The following is an 18450-nucleotide window of genomic DNA, read 5'->3' on the forward strand; positions in this document are numbered from 1 at the left end:
TTGATAGGTAGAGTGAATGCAGTCAAAATGGTCTGTTTCCCTCAGTTACTGTACCTCTTACAAAACTTACCCATCTTCCTTAGTAAAACCTACTTTAAAAAACTAGATTCTATGATTCTTTCATTTATTTGGAACTACAAAACGCATAGGATCAGAAAGGGGCATCTGTGCAAAATTAAAACAAATGGTGGGTTCGCCCTCCCAGATTTTGTCAGGTATTATTGGGCAGCAAATATCCAATGCATCTCATACTAGCTGGATGAGACAGTTGTGCTCGCCAGCTGGCTGGACATGGAGCGACAGGATTGTTTTCCCTATTCGATCGGTGCTATTGTGATGTCTCCCATCCACCTTCAAAAAATCATATTATAGCTACAACCCAATTATACACAGCACTATTCAAATCTGGAGGCAAATATCAAAACAACTCAAGCTTAGGAAGCTATCCTTTACACTCCCAATATCAGCAAATCTATCATTCACCCCTTCTATTGTAAATGGAGGCTTTGATCGATGGAAAGAACTTGGACTGCACAGTGTGGGTGATCAAGGAACAAGGAATACATAAAGGAAGGCTGGGAAAAAGAATTGGGTATGGGGATAGCGGAGAATATATGGAAGGAAAGCCTGAGATATATCAACACTTGCTCCCTGAATGCAAGACAATGCCTGATCCAGTTTAAAATTCTGCATAGGCTGCATTACTCAAGAGTAAAACTACATAGACTATTCCCAGAAATATCACCCATCTGTGAAAAATGTAACCAAGTGGAGGCAAATCTACTTCACAGTTACACACTATGCCCCAAACTAGAAAATTTCTGGACAGCAGTGTTTTCATTTTTCTCAAAGGTCTTCAAGACTACATTACGACCAGATCCACTCTTGATTATACTAGGGACATCAGGGAGCATTGGGAACCTACAGAATATGCAGCGCCACCTTCTATCCTATGGTCTCCTCTGTGGGAAAAAACTTGTTCTCCTCCATTGGAAAAAAACGGAGACACCTATTTTCAAAGCATGGTTAACGGCACTGACTGATACATTACACCTTGAAAGGATTCGTTATTCTCTTAGGGGTAGGTTGGAAGACTTCAAAAGGATGTGGCAACCAATTATTTTTTTCTTGAAACAGGATGTAGGACAACCTGAGTAGTACTGGGTGGGCGGGACGGGATGGGTCAGGCAGGGAGTTATTATTTATTTACTTTATTTTAATAAATATATTTATTTACTTATTTTTCTATATTTTTCTCCCATCTATTGTTTTTCATTTAATTACTTATTTGTAGGACACATTTGTTACTTATATTAGAAAATAATGAAGCATTGCATGAACCAAAGATGGATGAATTTTTGATATACTGTCTGCTTCACAATAAAAATATTTGAAACATAAAAGAGTATACTGGCCACCACTGACTGACAAAACATGTGCAGCATTGCAGACTGCACACTGCAGTCGTCAAAGAACCTGAGCCTCCTGAGGAAAAAGAGCCGGTTCTGCCCGTTCAGGTAGATGGCATCCGTGTTCAGGGACCAGTCCAGTTTACTGTCCAGGTGCACACCTAGGTATTTATAAGTATGCACCACCTCAATGTCCTTCCCTTGAATGTTGACTGGCTGAAGGGTGGGCCTAGACCTCTGAAAGTCGATGACCATCTCCTTGATCTTGGAGGTGTTCAGAAGGAGACAGTTCTTGTCACTCTATTCACTGAATCCATCATCAGATCCCTGTACTCCTCTTCCTGCCCGTTCCTGATACACGCCACAATAGATGTGTCCCTGAGACACAGTTACCCAGCCTGACATACTGTGGTTGTCTTGTCAGGTAATCCACAATCCAGGATGTAAAGCAGGGATCCAACCCCATCCCCTCCAGCTTGTCTTTAAGAGTGGGGGGTTGGATGGTGTTAAATGCACTTGAGAAATCAAAGAACATAATCCTCATGTAACTACCTGGCTCATCCAAGTAAGAATGGGCCTAGTGGATCATGTAAAGGACGGCATCATCCACTACAATATGTTCTTTGTAGGCGAACTGTAGGGGGTCTAGTGCATGTTCAACCTGTGGCCTCAGAAGGTAGAGAAGCAGCTGCTCCAGGGTCTTCATGAAGTTTGATGTGAGGTCCGTAGTCATTTATCTCAGCCGGTCGTCCTACTTTAGGGACCGGAAGAAAACATGATGTTTTCCAAAGGACCGGGACCCTCCCTGTTTGTAAGCTTAAGTTGAAAATCCTCTGGAGAGGCTCAGCTAGCTGGGCTGCACAGTCCTTTAACAGCCTCGGACACACACCATCCGGACCTGTTGCCTTTCCAGGACGTAGCCTCCTGAGCTCCACCCTCACCTCCTCTGTTGTAAAGGACAGGAGACCCCAGTGTGGAGGGAGTTGCAGCTGCCGTGTCAGGTTGTGGTGCCGTAGGAGAAGCTGCAGCTGAAGCAGTAGGAGAGAGAACAGGTGAGGCTGTGTCGAACCTGTTGTAGAACAGGTTAAACTCATTGGCCTTGTCCACATCACCTGATGTTGCCTGGCTGTTCTTGTCCTTATATCCAGTGATGGTCCTCATCCCCTTCCACACCTCTCTGGTGTTGTTGTGCTGCAGCTTCCTCTCTACTTTCTTTTTGTGGTCCTCCTTCGCCTGCTTTAATCCCCTCTTCAGCTCATGTTGCACACACCTGAGCTTTCTCCCTGTCTCCATCCCTGAAGGCCTCCATTTTCTAGTTGAGGAGGGTCATGATGTTACTGGTGATCCAGGATTTGTTGTTTGGAAAGCAGTGTACAGTTCTTGCTGGTATTAGAGTGTCCATACAGAAGTTAATGTCCATGTTAGTAAGTCCATGGTACATTCAATCATTCTATCAAGGTCAGGGTCCTTGTTTTTATCATTTTCCTGTGATTCCAACAGGACATTCCAATCTGTGCAGTCAAAACAGTCTTTTAGACACTCACTGGCCTCCGGGGCCCAGTTCCTGAATGAGTGGTTGGTTGCAGCCTGCCTCAGTACACAGGGCTTGTAGGAAGGCTGAAGAAAAACCATGATCTGATCTGCCACGTGGTGGTAGAGCTGAAGCAGTGTAGGCCTCCTTGACATTTGCATACAACAGATCAAGTGTCTTATTTTCCCTTGTGGGACAGTCAACATACTGAGTCGAGTAGCTCAGTTGGATGAGCATCCGCCCCATGTTTAGAGGCTACAGTCTTCGCTGCAGTTGGCCCCGGTTCGAGTCCCGCATCAGACAAGCCCTTAGCTGCATGTCATTCCCCCTCTCTCTGCCTCCCCATTTCCTGTCTCTCTCTACTGCACTATCAATAAAGGCACAAAAAGCCCGAAAAAAAAAAAAAAAAAAAAAAAAACATACTCAGTGTCAAGTGAGAGTGACATGGTTAAAATCCCCCGATTTTGCAATTAATGCATCACGGTGCTGGGTCTGTACTCTCGCAACAGTCTCGTGAATGACGTCACACTCAACTGCAGGCTCTGCTCGTGGTTAAATGTAAACAACAATGGCGACGATGTGTGAGAACTCCCTCGGTACATAGTATGGTCTAAGACCAACTGCCAACAGTTCAATATCCCTACAGCAGATCTTCTAATTATTAGTGAGAGAGGTTGATCCTGCAGACAGCTGGTCAGGACATCACATGACACCGAAGACTGAGAGGAACCAACATGAACTCGGGGAAAGAAGAAAGAAAATGAACAAAATAAATAAGCATTTGTTTTCTCTTCACGATCTTTCACCATGAATGGATCTAAACAAAGATCCCACAAGGAAATTCTCTTTTCTAAACTAGCAGGACTTACAGAACCTGGACCCAGAATGGTCTCACATACAGAGCAGCTGCACTTTGATCATAAACAGTGAGCAGGACGTCAGAGAACCAGCATTTTGTTGTACCACTCATTAAATGTTCTGTTTACAACACACAGTCAGAGATGATAGACAGCTGCAGCAGGTCACTGAAGCCTTTAGGGGTTCAAAGGTCAGTGTGATGGTCTGTCAGCCAGATCTGAAATATGAGGCCGTTTCCCAAAAACAGACTGACCTGGAATCTGCTCTGAAACAGGACATGGTAACGTTCCACCAGGACTGTGGTGGAACCACAAATAATGTTTGTGTTGTAAACATCAAACAATGAAGACAACAACAACTTTATTTAGTGAATTCATGGAATCAAAGAACACTAGTGAAATGTTTATGAGATACAGCATTAAATATATGTGAAGGTAGGGACATACACAGAGGACACGGTTCCAGTGATCCATGAAGAGGTTCTGTTGGACATTGCAGTTATGGTTAGGGTTTTCAAGGATATTTTAGCGGAGACAGTTCAGGGTCATTGAGAGGTTTCCAGTAATCCCTGAGGAGGTTCTGTGGGACCTTTCTGGGGTTTCTGAGGGTGGGTTAGTGGATCATGGGGAGGGGTAGTTCAAGATAAAAGGGTGTTAGGATGTCCATGAAAAATCTCCATTGAAATTGTGTACAGTGGATCTTTTGATGATCCTTGAGTTCAAGGGTGCCCCTTGGTTTTATTGTTGCTTAGTTGTTACAAGTACTTCAGCTTGTGTAAGGGGTCATTGAGAAGGTTCCACGATGAGGAGGTCTGAGGTTGAGATGTTTCTACTGGGCCTGAAGGGGTTTGAAGTTCTAGGGTTCCTTCAGGTTGTTTCAGTGTTCCCAGAAGATGTTTTAAGTAGAGGTGCACCAATCAATCAGCGGGCAACCATAACCCCTTAAAGAACCGTTGGTTTGTGTAGCTGTCAGTTCTCTGGTTTTAAGGTCCAAAAGTCTCAGACCTCTTTCCCATTAACCCAGGGTGTGTTCAGGTAAAATGTCACCTGTGTGTTACAGGAAGTGTTCGTCTGGTCAGTGTGAGCTGTGGCAGCCAGAACGTCTGGGCTGTCGATGGGCGGGGAGTTGTTTACTTCAGGGTCGGAACCCAACCACTGAACCCGAGCATGATGCTGCCAGCCTGGATCCACATAGAACCACCTGTACAGGTAACACACACTGGATCCACATAGGACCACATGTACAGGTAACACACTGGATGCACAGATAACCAGCTTACATGGTGTATGTTACCTGTCTCGGTAACTGTGACATCATTTCTCTCCAGCCAATAGGAGTGCAGCTGGTCAGTATTCAGACGAGTCCTAACGATCATCTCCTCTGGGCATTGGACAACAGAGGAACTGTCTTCGTCAGAACTGGACTCAGTGATGAGATGCCTGTAGGGACAGACTGGGAGCTAGTGCCAGGTACACACCTGTCTGTCTCACACCCGTCTATCTCACACCTGTCTGTCTCTCACCTGTCTGTCCCACACCTCTCTCACTCTCTGCAGGGTTAGCAGTCAGTCAGCTGGTCCTCAGCTGTCGAACTGTCTGGGTTCGATGTGTAAACGGAGATTTGGCTCGAAGATACGGAGTCTGTGAACGAAACCCAGCAGGAGACTACTGGAAGAAGATCCCTGGAACTGCCAACTGGTTAACTGGTGAGACTGGTTATACTGGTTGTACTGGTTATACTGGTGCAACTGGTTATACTGGTGAGAGATATTATAACATTAACAACATGATGACTCAGGTGGGTGTATCTGTGTCTCTCTCTCTCGCCCTCTCTCTCTCTTCAGTGACTCCGGAAGACGAGTTGTGGGCGGTGACTGTGATTGGTGGATTGTCCCGTCGGCTTACGAAGCTCCTCCCACAGACTCCCTGTAAACCCTCCTCCTCAGGACCTGTCCTGAGCGGGGACGATGTAGATGACGAATGGGAGCTCATCTGATCTGTGACATCACTGTGATGTCACTTCTTGTTTTTGTTGATCCACCTGAACTGGATTTACCTAATGGAACACTGTGACATCACAGTGACATCACTTCACATGGCATTAAAGTTTAAACAAGATGGCCGTCACAGAGAGTCCAGGTGGCTGCTGGGAAATTAAGTGAACTCAGTTTTATTCTTTTACTGTAACAGAAAGCACTTTAACTATGGGGGGGTGCACTAATACCTACTACAGTTTCTACTCTTTGGAACTGGCCCCCCTTTCATTCTAATCCTGTTCAGTCTCGTTCTACTGTAGAATGTTAAAGGGACATTTCACTCCAGTGGTCAGACTGGTCCTCTCTGGTTCAGACTAGTGTCAGGGATCAGAGTTTGCATGATGCTGTGATATTAAAGGGACCTTTCATATTACTGGACTGGACTTGATGGGGGTGTGGACAGGGTGAAGTGGGGGGTCATTAACTCAGTTTTTACTTGGTGTAATTTTTCTGTGGAGATCAGACTGGTTTAAACTGGTTTCCCACACTGACTCTGACTGGTCTGACCAGTCTGACGGGCCAAACTGAATCAGACTGAACCATCAGACTCAGAATTTAACGTGTTGGTTTACATTTCTACTGTCTGATTGAAGTTACTGGTTTTCCTCCTAGGGGCAATGTTGCCTCAGGTAGTTGTCCACCTGTCTCTGTCTCAGTCACCATGGTAACAGGCAGGAGTGCCAAAAACAGGGACTGATTCATGGAAAACATGTAAAAATGTAAATTTAATAAACGTTTGTTTGTTGTTTAGAGAAATGAGATCTAAAACAAAACCTGTGGAGCACTGTGGACCTGCAGCAAGGTTCAGGTCTGAGGCCTGAACTGGATCTATAGTTAAACCCTAAAAAACACGGATCGCCATGGAAACCTGAGCAGGTGTGACTCTGTTTTGATGTCATCCTGCTGTCAGCTGATTGGTTGGGTGTTTTACTGCTGACCAATAAGAATTCAGTGTGAAGTCACCTATTGTGTGATATCATTCATTAACTTAATAAACATGTTGAAACACTGAAGCAGTGTCAAGTTATTGATTAGTATCAGTTACATTCAGGCCTGGATCCACCACCTGTGTGTGTGTGTGTGTGTGTGTTGTGTGTGTGTGTGTGTGTGTGTGTGTGTGTGTGCGTGTGCGTGCGTGCGTGCGTGCGTGCATGTGTGCGCGTGTGTCGGAGACCAGAATTGATGCTCGCTTTATTGAAGTGAGAGGGCAGAGATGTGTGTGTACATAAGTGAATGGTAGAGTGCTTCAGACTGTGTGTGCAACAAGCATGACAAATGTGTGTGTGTGTGTGTGTGTGTAAGTGTAAAAGAGAATAAAAAGTTATTTTTAATCATAATTCTATTTTATTTGTATCACGACATGGTCACAGATCAAAGGCCTGAAGGACAGAAAATAAATAAATATACACACACACACATACATACATACGCGCACACACACACACATACATACATACACACACATACGCGCACACACACACTACCTCCAAGGTGCCTCAGTCACATCAGGACACTGAGGTAGAAACATGTTAATTCACATTTAACAATTGCATCAACATTAACTGTTAAAACTTTAAATATTCTTAACAGGACACCCCCCCCCACACACACACACACACACACACATACACACAGCTCTGTCTTCAAATCTTCATCTTCAGATCACTGATTATTAATGAACAGAACAGAAACTCTTTACAAGTAAAACAACATTTGAGATTGAAGGTTTAGAATCAATTAAATTAGCACAAATTAAATTGATTAATGATCAGTGTCTGAATCTTTGAAATTATTTACAGCAGGAGCCACCGTCAGGTTAACAACTCCTAGCTCCAGCTGCTCCTCAGGGTACTAAAGCCGAGGAACGGAGATATAAGGTTTTCAGCTGACATTGTCTGTTCTAGTCTTTATGTACATCATATTCACATCATCAACGAGCCATCCACAGCAGTCCTCAGCTGTTTGACAGATGATGTCATTGCCAGCTGTGCAGCTGCAGGAAGTCGGGCAGTGTGCTGATCTGATCTGGTCCGAACCGGGCCAGACACCTGAGAGCCTGCAGCAGGAGAGGGGGTGGGGCCAGACCACACAACCAGCAGAACACTTCATTACCCAGCAGGCTTTGCCAGCGCTGCGGCTCCTCCTGCAGGTGGCACAGAGTTGGCGGTTTGGGCAGAAACAGCAGCAGCAGGTCAAGACAGCGCTGCGCGTCGCGCCGCTGTGACACATTGCAGGAGACAAGCGTCTGCAGCGCGACATTGAGTCCATCGGGTTGGGCACCGTGAACCAGCAGCAGCAGCAGACAGTCGGGACGCGACAGCTCCACCGCCAGCTGCACTGCGGTCTTTCCAGCGTCAGTGACATGCGAGCAGCCACTACAGGCATCCAAGAACTCCCGCCGCTCACTCTGCGTGTCGCAGTCCTTCAGAGTCTCCACCATTGTGCCGAGGATTGACACGCGGTCGTAACGCACCGCCACGTTCAGGTGTGGTGCACCACTGCGGCAGCAGAAGCTGCATCGCAGCACTCTGAGCGCGCTAACAGAGTACCTGTTGAGCAGGTAACTGGCATAGTCCCGGTGGTCATGCACGAGTGCGTACAGCAGCGCCTCAGACGGCAGGAAGGCTCGAGGGCGTCCATCCTCCCAGCAGAAGACCTCCATGCTGCGCATGTCCTCCAGCAGCCAGACCGGCAGCTGCTCCCGCACCGCGCAGTAGAAGGAGAATGCTGTCCGCTCACACTGACGCTGAGATGGAGACGAAGACACATGGTCCACCTGAGAGGACAGCAGCCACGGCATCACACCTGAGGACACCTGAGGGACGAAACAGGAGACGCTTTAAAACTGAACTATGACACGCCCCAGACTGTCTCCAGTCAAACCTCCGTCCTCAGCTCCAGCACACTTTTATAGCTGCTGCCCCTCCTCACTCCACCCCGCCCCCTCTCTGCCGCCCCGCCCCCTATCTGTCGCCCCACCCCCACTCCGGCTGTTCAGATCCATGTGTGGATGTTTGTTTTGGGAGCAGGAGCAGGGTGGCTCAGCGGGGTGGGGGGGGGGATCGAGTGTCTGACATAGTGAACATACCGTCCTTTAAGGAGCTGCAGAGACACAATGAACCGTGTGAACTAAACTCAATATTGATTATCACTGATGATTGATTATTGATCACTGTACAACATGCAGGGTGTGTGTGTCTATGTGTAGTGTGTGTATATATGTTTATGTGTGTGTGTGTTTGTATGTTTGTGTGTGTATGTGTGTTTTTGTGTGTGTGTAGGTGCGTGTGTGTGTGTGTGTGTGTGAGTGTGTTTGTGTATGTGTGTTTGTGTGTGTGTGTTGGAGGGTGTAAATAGGACACAGATTTCTTTACAGTCAGCTGCTGTGACACACACTGATCAGCTGATTCAATCTTTTTATACCTTCTGTTTATTTTTGATGAAATTTCTCTGATCACAAGTCCTGACCACGTTTAAAGATCAATAGGTTTTACATGTATTGAACATCAGAGTTTAACACATGCATTTTCCTCAACAGCAACGGATATAATAAAATGAATAAAGCAGAAAATATAAAGATGAAGTTAAAGTTTTAAAAACATTAAGTTTATAAAGTATTTTCATATTTATAAAGTGAATAACGCAACAGGATCAAATCAGATTAGAAATAATCAGTTGACTGATTAAATAGTTGGTGAACAAGTAATTTGCAAATACTAAAAGCATGTTGATGATGATGATTGTAATGATGATGGTGATGATGATGATGATGGTGATGATGATTGTCTTGATGATAATGATATTGATGACGATAATGGTAATGATGATTGTATTGATGATGATGATGATGATGTTGGTGGTGCTGATGATGATGATGGTGATGATGATTATAATGATGATGATTACATTGATGATGATGGTGGTGGTGGTGCTGATGATGATGGTAGTGGTGGTGGTGGTGCTGATGATGATGATGATGGTGGTGGTGGTGGTGGTGCTGATGATGATGATGATGGTGATGGTGGTGGTGGTGCTGATGATGATGATGATGGTGATGGTGTGGTGGTGGTGCTGATGATGATGATGATGGTGATGGTGGTGGTGCTGATGTGATGATGATGGTGATGATGATTATATTGATGATGATGGTGGTGGTGATGATGATGGTGATGGTGCTGATGATGATGATGATTGTATTGATGATGATTACATTGATGATGATGATGATGATGATGGTGGTGGTGGTGCTGATGAAGATGATGATGGTAGTGGTGGTGGTGGTGCTGATGATGATGATGGTGGTGGTGGTGGTGGTGCTGATGATGATGATGATGATGATGGTGATGGTGGTGGTGCTGATGATGATGGTGGTGGTGCTGATGATGATGGTGGTGGTGGTGGTGTGGTGCTGATGATGATGATGATGATGATGATGATGATGGTGGTGGTGGTGGTGGTGATGATGATGATGGTGATGGTGATGGTGGTGCTGCTGATGATGATGATGATGATGATGATGATGGTGGTGGTGCTGGTGCTGGTGCTGATGATGATGATGGTGATGATGATTATATTGATGATGATGGTTATGACTGTGTTGATGATGATTACATTGATGATGATGATGATGGTGGTGGTGGTGCTGATGAAGATGATGATGGTAGTGGTGGTGGTGCTGATGATGATGATGGTGGTGGTGGTGCTGATGATGATGATGATGATGATGATGATGGTGATGGTGGTGGTGCTGATGATGATGGTGGTGGTGCTGATGATGATGGTGGTGGTGGTGGTGCTGATGATGATGGTGGTGGTGCTGATGATGATGGTGGTGGTGGTGGTGGTGCTGATGATGATGATGATGATGATGATGATGGTGGTGGTGGTGGTGGTGATGATGATGATGGTGATGGTGATGGTGCTGATGATGATGGTGATGGTGGTGGTGGTGGTGGTGGTGCTGGTGCTGGTGCTGATGATGATGATGATGATGATGGTGGTGGTGGTGGTGGTGGTGGTGGTGGTGGTGCTGATGATGATGGTGATGGTGGTGGTGTTGATGATGATGATGATGATGGTGGTGGTGGTGATGATTGTATTGATGATGATGGTAACTATGATGGTGATGATGATTGTCTTGATGATAATGATATTGATGGTGATGATGATGTGATGATGATGACGATAATGGTAATGATGATTGTATTGATGATGATGATGATGATGTTGGTGGTGCTGATGATGATGGTGATGATGATTATATTGATGATGATGGTTATGACTGTGTTGATGATGATTACATTGATGATGATGATGATGGTTGTGGTGGTGCTGATGATGATGATGATGGTGGTGGTGGTGCTGATGATGATGATGATGATGATGGTGGTGGTGGTCGTGATGCTGATGATGATGGTGGTGGTGGTGGTGCTGATGATGATGGTGATGGTGGTGGTGCTGATGATGATGATGATGATGGTGGTGGTGGTGGTGCTGATGATGATGGTGATGGTGGTGGTGCTGATGATGATGATGATGGTGGTGGTGGTGGTGCTGATTATGATGATGGTGGTGGTGGTGGTGGTGGTGGTGGTGCTGATGATGATGGTGATGGTGGTGGTGCTGATGATGATGATGATGATGATGGTGGTGGTGGTGCTGATGATGATGATGGTGCTGATGATGATGATGATGGTGGTGCTGATCATTGTACTGATGATGATGGTAATTATGATGGTGATGATGATTATATTGATGGTGATGATGGTTATGACTGTATTGATTATGATTACATTGATGATGATGATTGTATTCATGATGATTATGACAATTATGATGATGATGATGATGATGGTGGTGGTGATGACGATGAATATTTTATGGTTCCAGATTAGGCTTTCTCCTTTAAATTATTTGAATAATTAGAGTTTCGATTTTTGTTATTGGATAAATCAGGTGATAAATCAGCAGCTCAATCAATAAGAATCAATAGTTTAAGTAAAATGCAGCTGAAGAATTGATGACTCAAGATCAATGTAATGATTTCATTTAAAACAGACACAGGGATGTTACTCAATCATCATCATCATCATTATCATCATCATCAGGCAGATGAAGATAAATCAGCTGATCTACAGTCAGATCTACAGAATAAAACATGATGAGGAGCTCCCCCTGCTGTTCATTCAGTGTAACTACTACTATCATCATCACCTTCATCTCCATCATCATCATCATCACCTTCATCGTCATCATTATCATCTCCATCATCATCATTACCTTCATCTTCATCATCATCACCATCATCACCATCATCTTCATCATCCTCGTCACTTTCATCATCATCATTACCTTCATCATCATCATCATCATCAGGCAGATGAAAATAAATCAGCTGATCTACAGTCAGATCTACAGAATAAAACATGATGAGGAGCTCCCCCTGCTGTTCATTCAGTGTAACTACTACTATCATCATCACCTTCATCTCCATCATCATCATCATCACCTTCATCATCATCGTCACCTTCATCGTCATCATCATCATCTCCATCATCATCATTACCTTCATCTTCATCATCATCACCATCATCATCATCATCAACATCATCACCATCATCTTCATCATCATCGTCACTTTCATCATCATCATTACCTTCCTCATCATCATCATCAGGCAGATGAAAATAAATCAGCTGATCTACAGTCAGATCTACAGAATAAAACATGATGAGGAGCTCCCCCTGCTGTTCATTCAGTGTAACTACTACTATCATCATCACCTTCATCTCCATCATCATCATCATCACCTTCATCTTCATCATCACCGTCACCTTCATCGTCATCATCATCATCACCATCATTATCACCTTCATCTTCATCATCACCATCATCACCTTCATCTCCATCATCATCATCACCTTCATCTTCATCATCACTATCATCATCATCACCTTCATGTCCATCATCATCATCACCTTCATCTTCAACATCACCATCATCACCATCATCTTCATCATCACCATCATCATCATCATCGCCTTCATCTTCATCATCATCATCATTACCTTCATCATCATCATCATCACCTTCATCTCCATCATCACCATTATCATCACCTTCATCTTCATCATCACCATCATCATCATCGCCTTCATCTTCATCATCATCATCATCATCATCACCTTCATCATCATCATCATCATCATCACCATCATCATCATCATCATCATCATCATCATCACCTTCACCTTCACCATCAGCAGCAGTGACAGTTAAACAAAACTACTAATAAAATAATAAACAAAAGTAATTGAAATGAAATGCAAACCAGAAAGCTCAGGGATATGAACATGATGACATCAGACTGGACTGATGGTACATGATGACATCACACAGGACAAACTTATTTCTTCACCTCAGCCTCTACTAGCTCTGAAATTTTGCACTTCGTCATCAACATCATCATCATCACCTTCACATCAGCAGCAGTGACAAATAAACACAACTGCTAATAAATTATAAATTAAATAATGGTTAATAATAATGATAATTATTATTATCATCATTATTATTATTATCATTAATGTAATATGACCTATAGTGAGATAATGTAAGAAAGTGTAGTAAAAAATAAAAGTGTTACTCTACTCCCCCCGTGATGATGCTCAAAGTAAATGTAGTAAAGTGACAGAAACTCTGCCTTTAGACATAAATGACTTTATACAGGTGTTTTATCACAGAGTTTTACTTTTTATCTGTCTGACAATTAGGAGCTGTTTGGGAATTGAACCATCAACCCTGTGATTGGTGGATGACAGCTCTACCTGCTGAGACACAGCCACACAATAAATGTAATCAATAAATTAATTGATTTAATGTCATTAAAGAAAGCAGCTGTGTCGGCATTAATATAACACTTAGATGTCTGAGTCTTCTTCCTGCAGGTCTCTGGACCTCTGGACCTGGACAGTCTGGATCTGTGACTGCAGACCACCTACTGCCCCTGAACCTGCTCAACCCACAGCTGCCATTATTGTTATTAAACTCATTATTATTACTTAGCCTAACATTAACTAAAGGGGGGGGGTCTATTATTATTATTATTATTAGATTAATTCTTAATTAATATTAAATTAATTATTATTAATCATATTATTATTAATCTGATTAATTTTTGATTAACTGATTTTCTGGGTGACTTCACTTCATCATGAAAGTATATATTTCTGGAGTTTGGGAGAGAGGCAGACTCGATGATCAAACTTGATTCATATAAACTAGGATTAATGTGTAGTACTATCAGCTGTTTAATATGTGAACAGTCTGATGATGTCTTAATGTGACACACACACACACACACACACGCACACGCACGCACTGCACTGCACTGCTCTGCTCTGATCGATCGATCAGCCTCAGAGGGTTTGATCTCAGTTGTGTCAGTTGTATTGACTCTGTATCGGTAGCGGTGGTCGTGTCGGGGTCTGTGCTCGGTCTCGGTCTGGTTTTATCTGGTCTCTTCTGGTTCCGGCTGCGTGTTCCGGAACTTTTTTGCCTCGGTGTGAAGTCTTGGTCTCGGGTTAACAGTTAGCATCTGTCTGCCGGAGGAGCTTTAGCTTCTGTCAGCTTCATCACACTGAACATTCCCGCATCCGAGTCTCTGTTTCACACCGACCGAACCCCTACCCACCATACCCCCCAACTGCGGTCCGGATCGGACTCTTAGCTCAACGAGGCTGGTAAGCCGGTTCGGTTCAGTTAGCAGGGCAGCTAAGCTAACAAGCTAACTGCTAGCCTGAGTTAGCAGCTAGCACTGAGCCCGGGCTGCCTCTGTGCTCCTCATGCCGGCGATGCTGGAAAGAAACCCGGAGGCTCCGGGAAAGAGGAGAGGTAGAGCCCCGGCGGGCGGCGGCAGCAGCGGCCCCGGAGCAGCGGCGAACCCCGGCGCAAAGAATCTGTCCGGTAATGGAACCAGCACCAACAGCTGCTGGGAAGAAGGAAGTTCAGGATCCAGCAGCGACGAGGAGCATGGTGGGTAGCCTCGGTCACTGTAGTCCTACTGTGTACTTCGTGTACTCCGGAGTACTGCTGCTGAGTACTGCTGTGTGCTGTGTGTGCAGGTGGAGGAGGGATGCGGGTCGGATCGCAATATCAGGCCGTGGTTCCGGATTTTGACCCGGGTAAGAGACTAAACATAGCTCGGTAGTGGTAGCCTCGAACAACGCAAACACTGCACTGCATGATACTGGCTCGGGTGCTCTCATAATGGTTCCAGGTTTATAGAACATATGTCGTACTGATTCCGATTCTGTGGTGAACCTTGGTGGTTCTGTACATGTTTCAATTTTTCAGACAGCGCTTTTCTATAGTTTCTGGCTCTGTGTGAGACTTTATGGTCCAGCTGAGTCTGTTTTTACCAGATTTTATTCTGGAGTCAGCACTGAAGAAGAACTGGTCCTGGTTCTTGTCTATCTGAGAATAGTGTGTTTCTGTGTGTTATCAGAAGTGGCCCAGGCAGCTCAGCTCAGAGAAAACCTGGGGATGTTGGTTTGGATCCCTAGCAGCTGTCTGAACCAGACTCAGTGTAAGAACCACTCTCAGTCCAAACTCAACAAGTGTCTGAAAAAAACCTGAGTGTGAAGTTTAATATCGGATGTCTGTGTTTCAGTGGACGAGTACATTGCCATCGCCAAAGAGAAACACGGCTACAACATGGAGCAGGTAAAGTTTTCTACTCAAACTCTGCTGTAACCTTCACACCAATAGTAGGGCACTGTTCAGTAAACCAGTATAAACCAGTATAACCTGGCTTTCAGGCTCTGGGGATGCTCTTCTGGCACAAACACAACATCGAGAAGTCTCTGGCTGATCTGCCGAACTTCACCCCGTTTCCTGATGAGTGGACAGTGGAGGACAGAGTGCTGTTCGAACAGGCCTTCAGCTTTCACGGCAAGAGCTTCCACCGCATCCAGCAGATGGTACCTCACCAGTATAACCAGTTTGACCACTGTTACCAGTAGTTTTATCCTGCTGTAGAATCATGGTTTATATTCTCTGTGTAGTTACCTGATAAGTCGATGGCCAGTCTGGTTCGGTTTTATTATTCCTGGAAGAAAAGTCGCAGTAAAACCAGTCTGATGGACCGACAGACCCGGAAACACAAGAGAGAGCGAGATGACAGGTGAGTTGCTACCTGCACAGGTAACAGTACAGGTAACTCCACAGGTAACAGTACAGGTAACACTACAGGTAACATTATAGGTAACACTGCAGCTTACATTATAGGTAACACTATCGGTAACACAGCAGGACACACTTCAGGTACTAGTATCCTGGACTCGACAGCACAGGTGTGTACAAGTGAATTCTGCGATGTGATTGGATTAAACTATGAACTGTTTGTGTTTCAGCGACGATGAAGTTGAAGACGGAAACAGAAATCCTCCGAGTGACTCGGAGTTCGACCAAAGCAAAGACGACAAGAAGGAGGTGAAAGACTTTTCACTGGTTCACTGTTCACTGTTCACTGACTGTTTACTGTTGACTGACTGGTTTTTGAAACTGGTTTCAGGTGAGTTCTGGATCAGAGAGGTCAGAGGTGAAACCAGCAGCCGGACTGAAGGTAAATCACCTGAATACGTGCTTCACCTCAGCTCTCTGTAATAACCCGTCTCTCTTTCCCTGTACCTGTCTGTCTCAATCAGGTCATAGTAATCTGTCTCTCTCTGTACCTATCTGTCTCTTAGACAGGTGGTAAGGCGTCTCAGCGGATGAAGAAACGTCCTCCTAGAGGAATGTTTTTGAATCAGCAGGACGTCGTCTCTCTCTCGTCTTCATCTGCTCAGGGACTCATCAGACACCTGGACTGTCAGCTGGTCTCCATCAAGAGACAGGTCTGTCTATCTGTCTGCTAACCTGTCTGACAGTCAGTCTATCTGTCTGTCTGTCTGTCCCCTGTCCCTCTTTCCTCACCTTTCTCTCACCTGTCTCTTGGTGTGTTTCAGATTCAGACCATCAAACAGACGAACAGCGCTCTGAAGGAGAAGCTCAGCTCAGGAGTTGAGGAGTTCAAGCAACCTGAGGTAACCATGGCAACAGCAACATGCTGGTTGACTATCAACGTTGTCAGTTTTTGTTTGTTGCTGTAGCTGTTGATCTTCATGTTCACGTGTTTGTTTTTTGTTGCAGGTGAATCAGAAGTTTAACACTCGTTGGACCACAGAGGAGCAGCTGCTCGCTGTACAAGGTAACACCTGAATTACCTGTGACCAGATGAACTGACACACCTGAACTATTTGTGACAAGGTGATCTGACACACCTGAACTACTTGAGACCAGGTACAAAGAGTGCCTGTCATCTGTTTACTGACTGTTTACTGTTTATTCTTTACTGACTGTTCACTGTTTTAATGACTGTTTACTGTTATTTGTTTACTGACTCTTCACTTTTACTGACTGTTTAACTGTAGAAGAAGTGAAGTGACTGAAGTTCAGTCTGGATTTGAAGTCTCAGCAGAGTCAGACAGTCTGATGTCAGCAGGGACTCTTGTATTAAACTCAGTGTGATTGGTCGGTGACTCTTTCTCACATTCAATCCCATGCAGCCATCAGGAAGTATGGGCGGGACTTCCAGGCAATCTCAGATGTGATTGGTAACAAGTCGGTGGTTCAGGTGAAGAACTTCCTGGTGAATTACAGACGGAGGTTCAACCTGGACGAGGTTCTTCAGGAGTGGGAGGCCGAACACGGCATGGAGGGAGGAGACGTGGGAGACAGGGGAGTAGAGGAGGACAAGATGGAGGACAAGATGGAAGTTTGTCCTGCTGAGGAGGAGGAGGTTACTGCCAAGGAAACAAAGGAGGTGAGGAGTTAGTTATGTGTACTACAAATCCCAGAATCCTCCCTGTCTGCCTCAGGTTAATTTACTGTTCTAATGCTGACGCTACATGTACCTAGCTTTTAATGTTTCTACTGAACTCTACTGTAACTGAACTGTTTCTTCTGTAGTTATGTGGAACTCTACTTTGTTTCTACTCTGTCCTGCAGGACTCGTCCTCTCCGCTGGACTCCCAGAAGCCTCTGGCCTCCTGAGACGCTCTGGCCCGCCCCTCTAGTTTTATGATGTCTTCATTTTATTTTATTTTGTTGTATTTTCTCAGTTTATCACTTAGAGTGTGTTGAACTTTTATTGATGAGTCGATTGACCAGGTTTGAGGTTTGTATCATTAATTGTCACCTGTCATTACTACTCTCTCTGGACCAATCAGAAATCAGACATTACCTGTCAATCAAAGTGGGAGGGGCCTAGTTTGTCTTTTTTTCATATTTTCTGTTTTAAATCTGCTGTTTCTGTTTTGTTTGTTTGTGTGTGTGTGTGTGTGTGTGTGTGTGTGTGTGTGTGTGTGTGTGTGGAGGTGTGTTTTGGGGGGTGGAGGTGTTGAACTCAAGCAGCCATGTTGGATGATGTCACTCAGGTATCGTCATCCTGTTTTATGGATTTTAGGACATTTAGAGGAGTGACAATAAAACCAAAGTTCATGAAAAATGAGTGTGTCTACTCTTTATTACTTTATTAGTTTAGAACACAAACACAGACACACAGGCTGCATTCGAAA

The 18450-nt window shown here is 44.6% G+C and overlaps 3 protein-coding genes across 3 annotated transcripts in view; 2 read left to right on the plus strand and 1 right to left on the minus strand.

Annotated features, from left to right (window-relative positions):
- Window positions 1-6846, plus strand: part of tecpr2 (tectonin beta-propeller repeat containing 2) — a 28793-nt gene extending 21947 nt beyond the window's left edge. Inside the window, exons 24-27 of the mRNA XM_056393720.1 lie at window positions 4858-5006; window positions 5126-5267; window positions 5354-5503; window positions 5642-6846. Of these exons, the coding sequence (XP_056249695.1) occupies window positions 4858-5006; window positions 5126-5267; window positions 5354-5503; window positions 5642-5793 (593 nt within the window). The 3' untranslated portion in view covers window positions 5794-6846. The remainder of the gene's footprint in view (window positions 1-4857; window positions 5007-5125; window positions 5268-5353; window positions 5504-5641) is intronic.
- Window positions 6847-7154: 308 nt separating this feature from the next.
- ankrd9 (ankyrin repeat domain 9) lies at window positions 7155-8724 on the minus strand. The gene has a single exon (XM_056393591.1). It carries the CDS (start codon window positions 8631-8633, stop codon window positions 7809-7811), a length of 825 nt encoding a protein of 274 aa, XP_056249566.1. The 5' UTR covers window positions 8634-8724; the 3' UTR covers window positions 7155-7808.
- A 5515-nt stretch (window positions 8725-14239) lies between these two features.
- Window positions 14240-18380, plus strand: rcor1 (REST corepressor 1). The gene is made up of 13 exons (XM_056394410.1): window positions 14240-14866; window positions 14956-15015; window positions 15339-15419; window positions 15504-15556; window positions 15652-15813; window positions 15898-16016; window positions 16246-16324; window positions 16407-16457; window positions 16582-16728; window positions 16840-16917; window positions 17024-17081; window positions 17440-17696; window positions 17882-18380. The coding sequence occupies exons 1-13, from the start codon at window positions 14677-14679 to the stop codon at window positions 17924-17926; spliced, it is 1380 nt and encodes a 459-aa protein (XP_056250385.1). The 5' UTR covers window positions 14240-14676; the 3' UTR covers window positions 17927-18380.
- The last annotated feature ends 70 nt before the right edge of the window (window positions 18381-18450 follow it).

Source organism: Seriola aureovittata, chromosome 13, assembly GCF_021018895.1.
Source record: "Seriola aureovittata isolate HTS-2021-v1 ecotype China chromosome 13, ASM2101889v1, whole genome shotgun sequence".
In the NCBI taxonomy this organism is placed as follows: Eukaryota; Metazoa; Chordata; class Actinopteri; order Carangiformes; family Carangidae; genus Seriola; species Seriola aureovittata.

Bases quoted from the DNA above. Each gene is read 5' to 3' on its own strand.
- ankrd9 (XM_056393591.1), bottom strand. From the start codon at position 8,633: ATGCCGTGGCTGCTGTCCTCTCAGGTGGACCATGTGTCTTCGTCTCCA.
- rcor1 (XM_056394410.1), top strand. From the start codon at position 14,677: ATGCCGGCGATGCTGGAAAGAAACCCGGAGGCTCCGGGAAAGAGGAGA. The intron at 15,814-15,897 runs GTACCTCACCAG...TTCTCTGTGTAG, and splicing joins TCCACCGCATCCAGCAGATG to TTACCTGATAAGTCGATGGC. The intron at 17,697-17,881 runs GTGAGGAGTTAG...TCTGTCCTGCAG, and splicing joins CTGCCAAGGAAACAAAGGAG to GACTCGTCCTCTCCGCTGGA.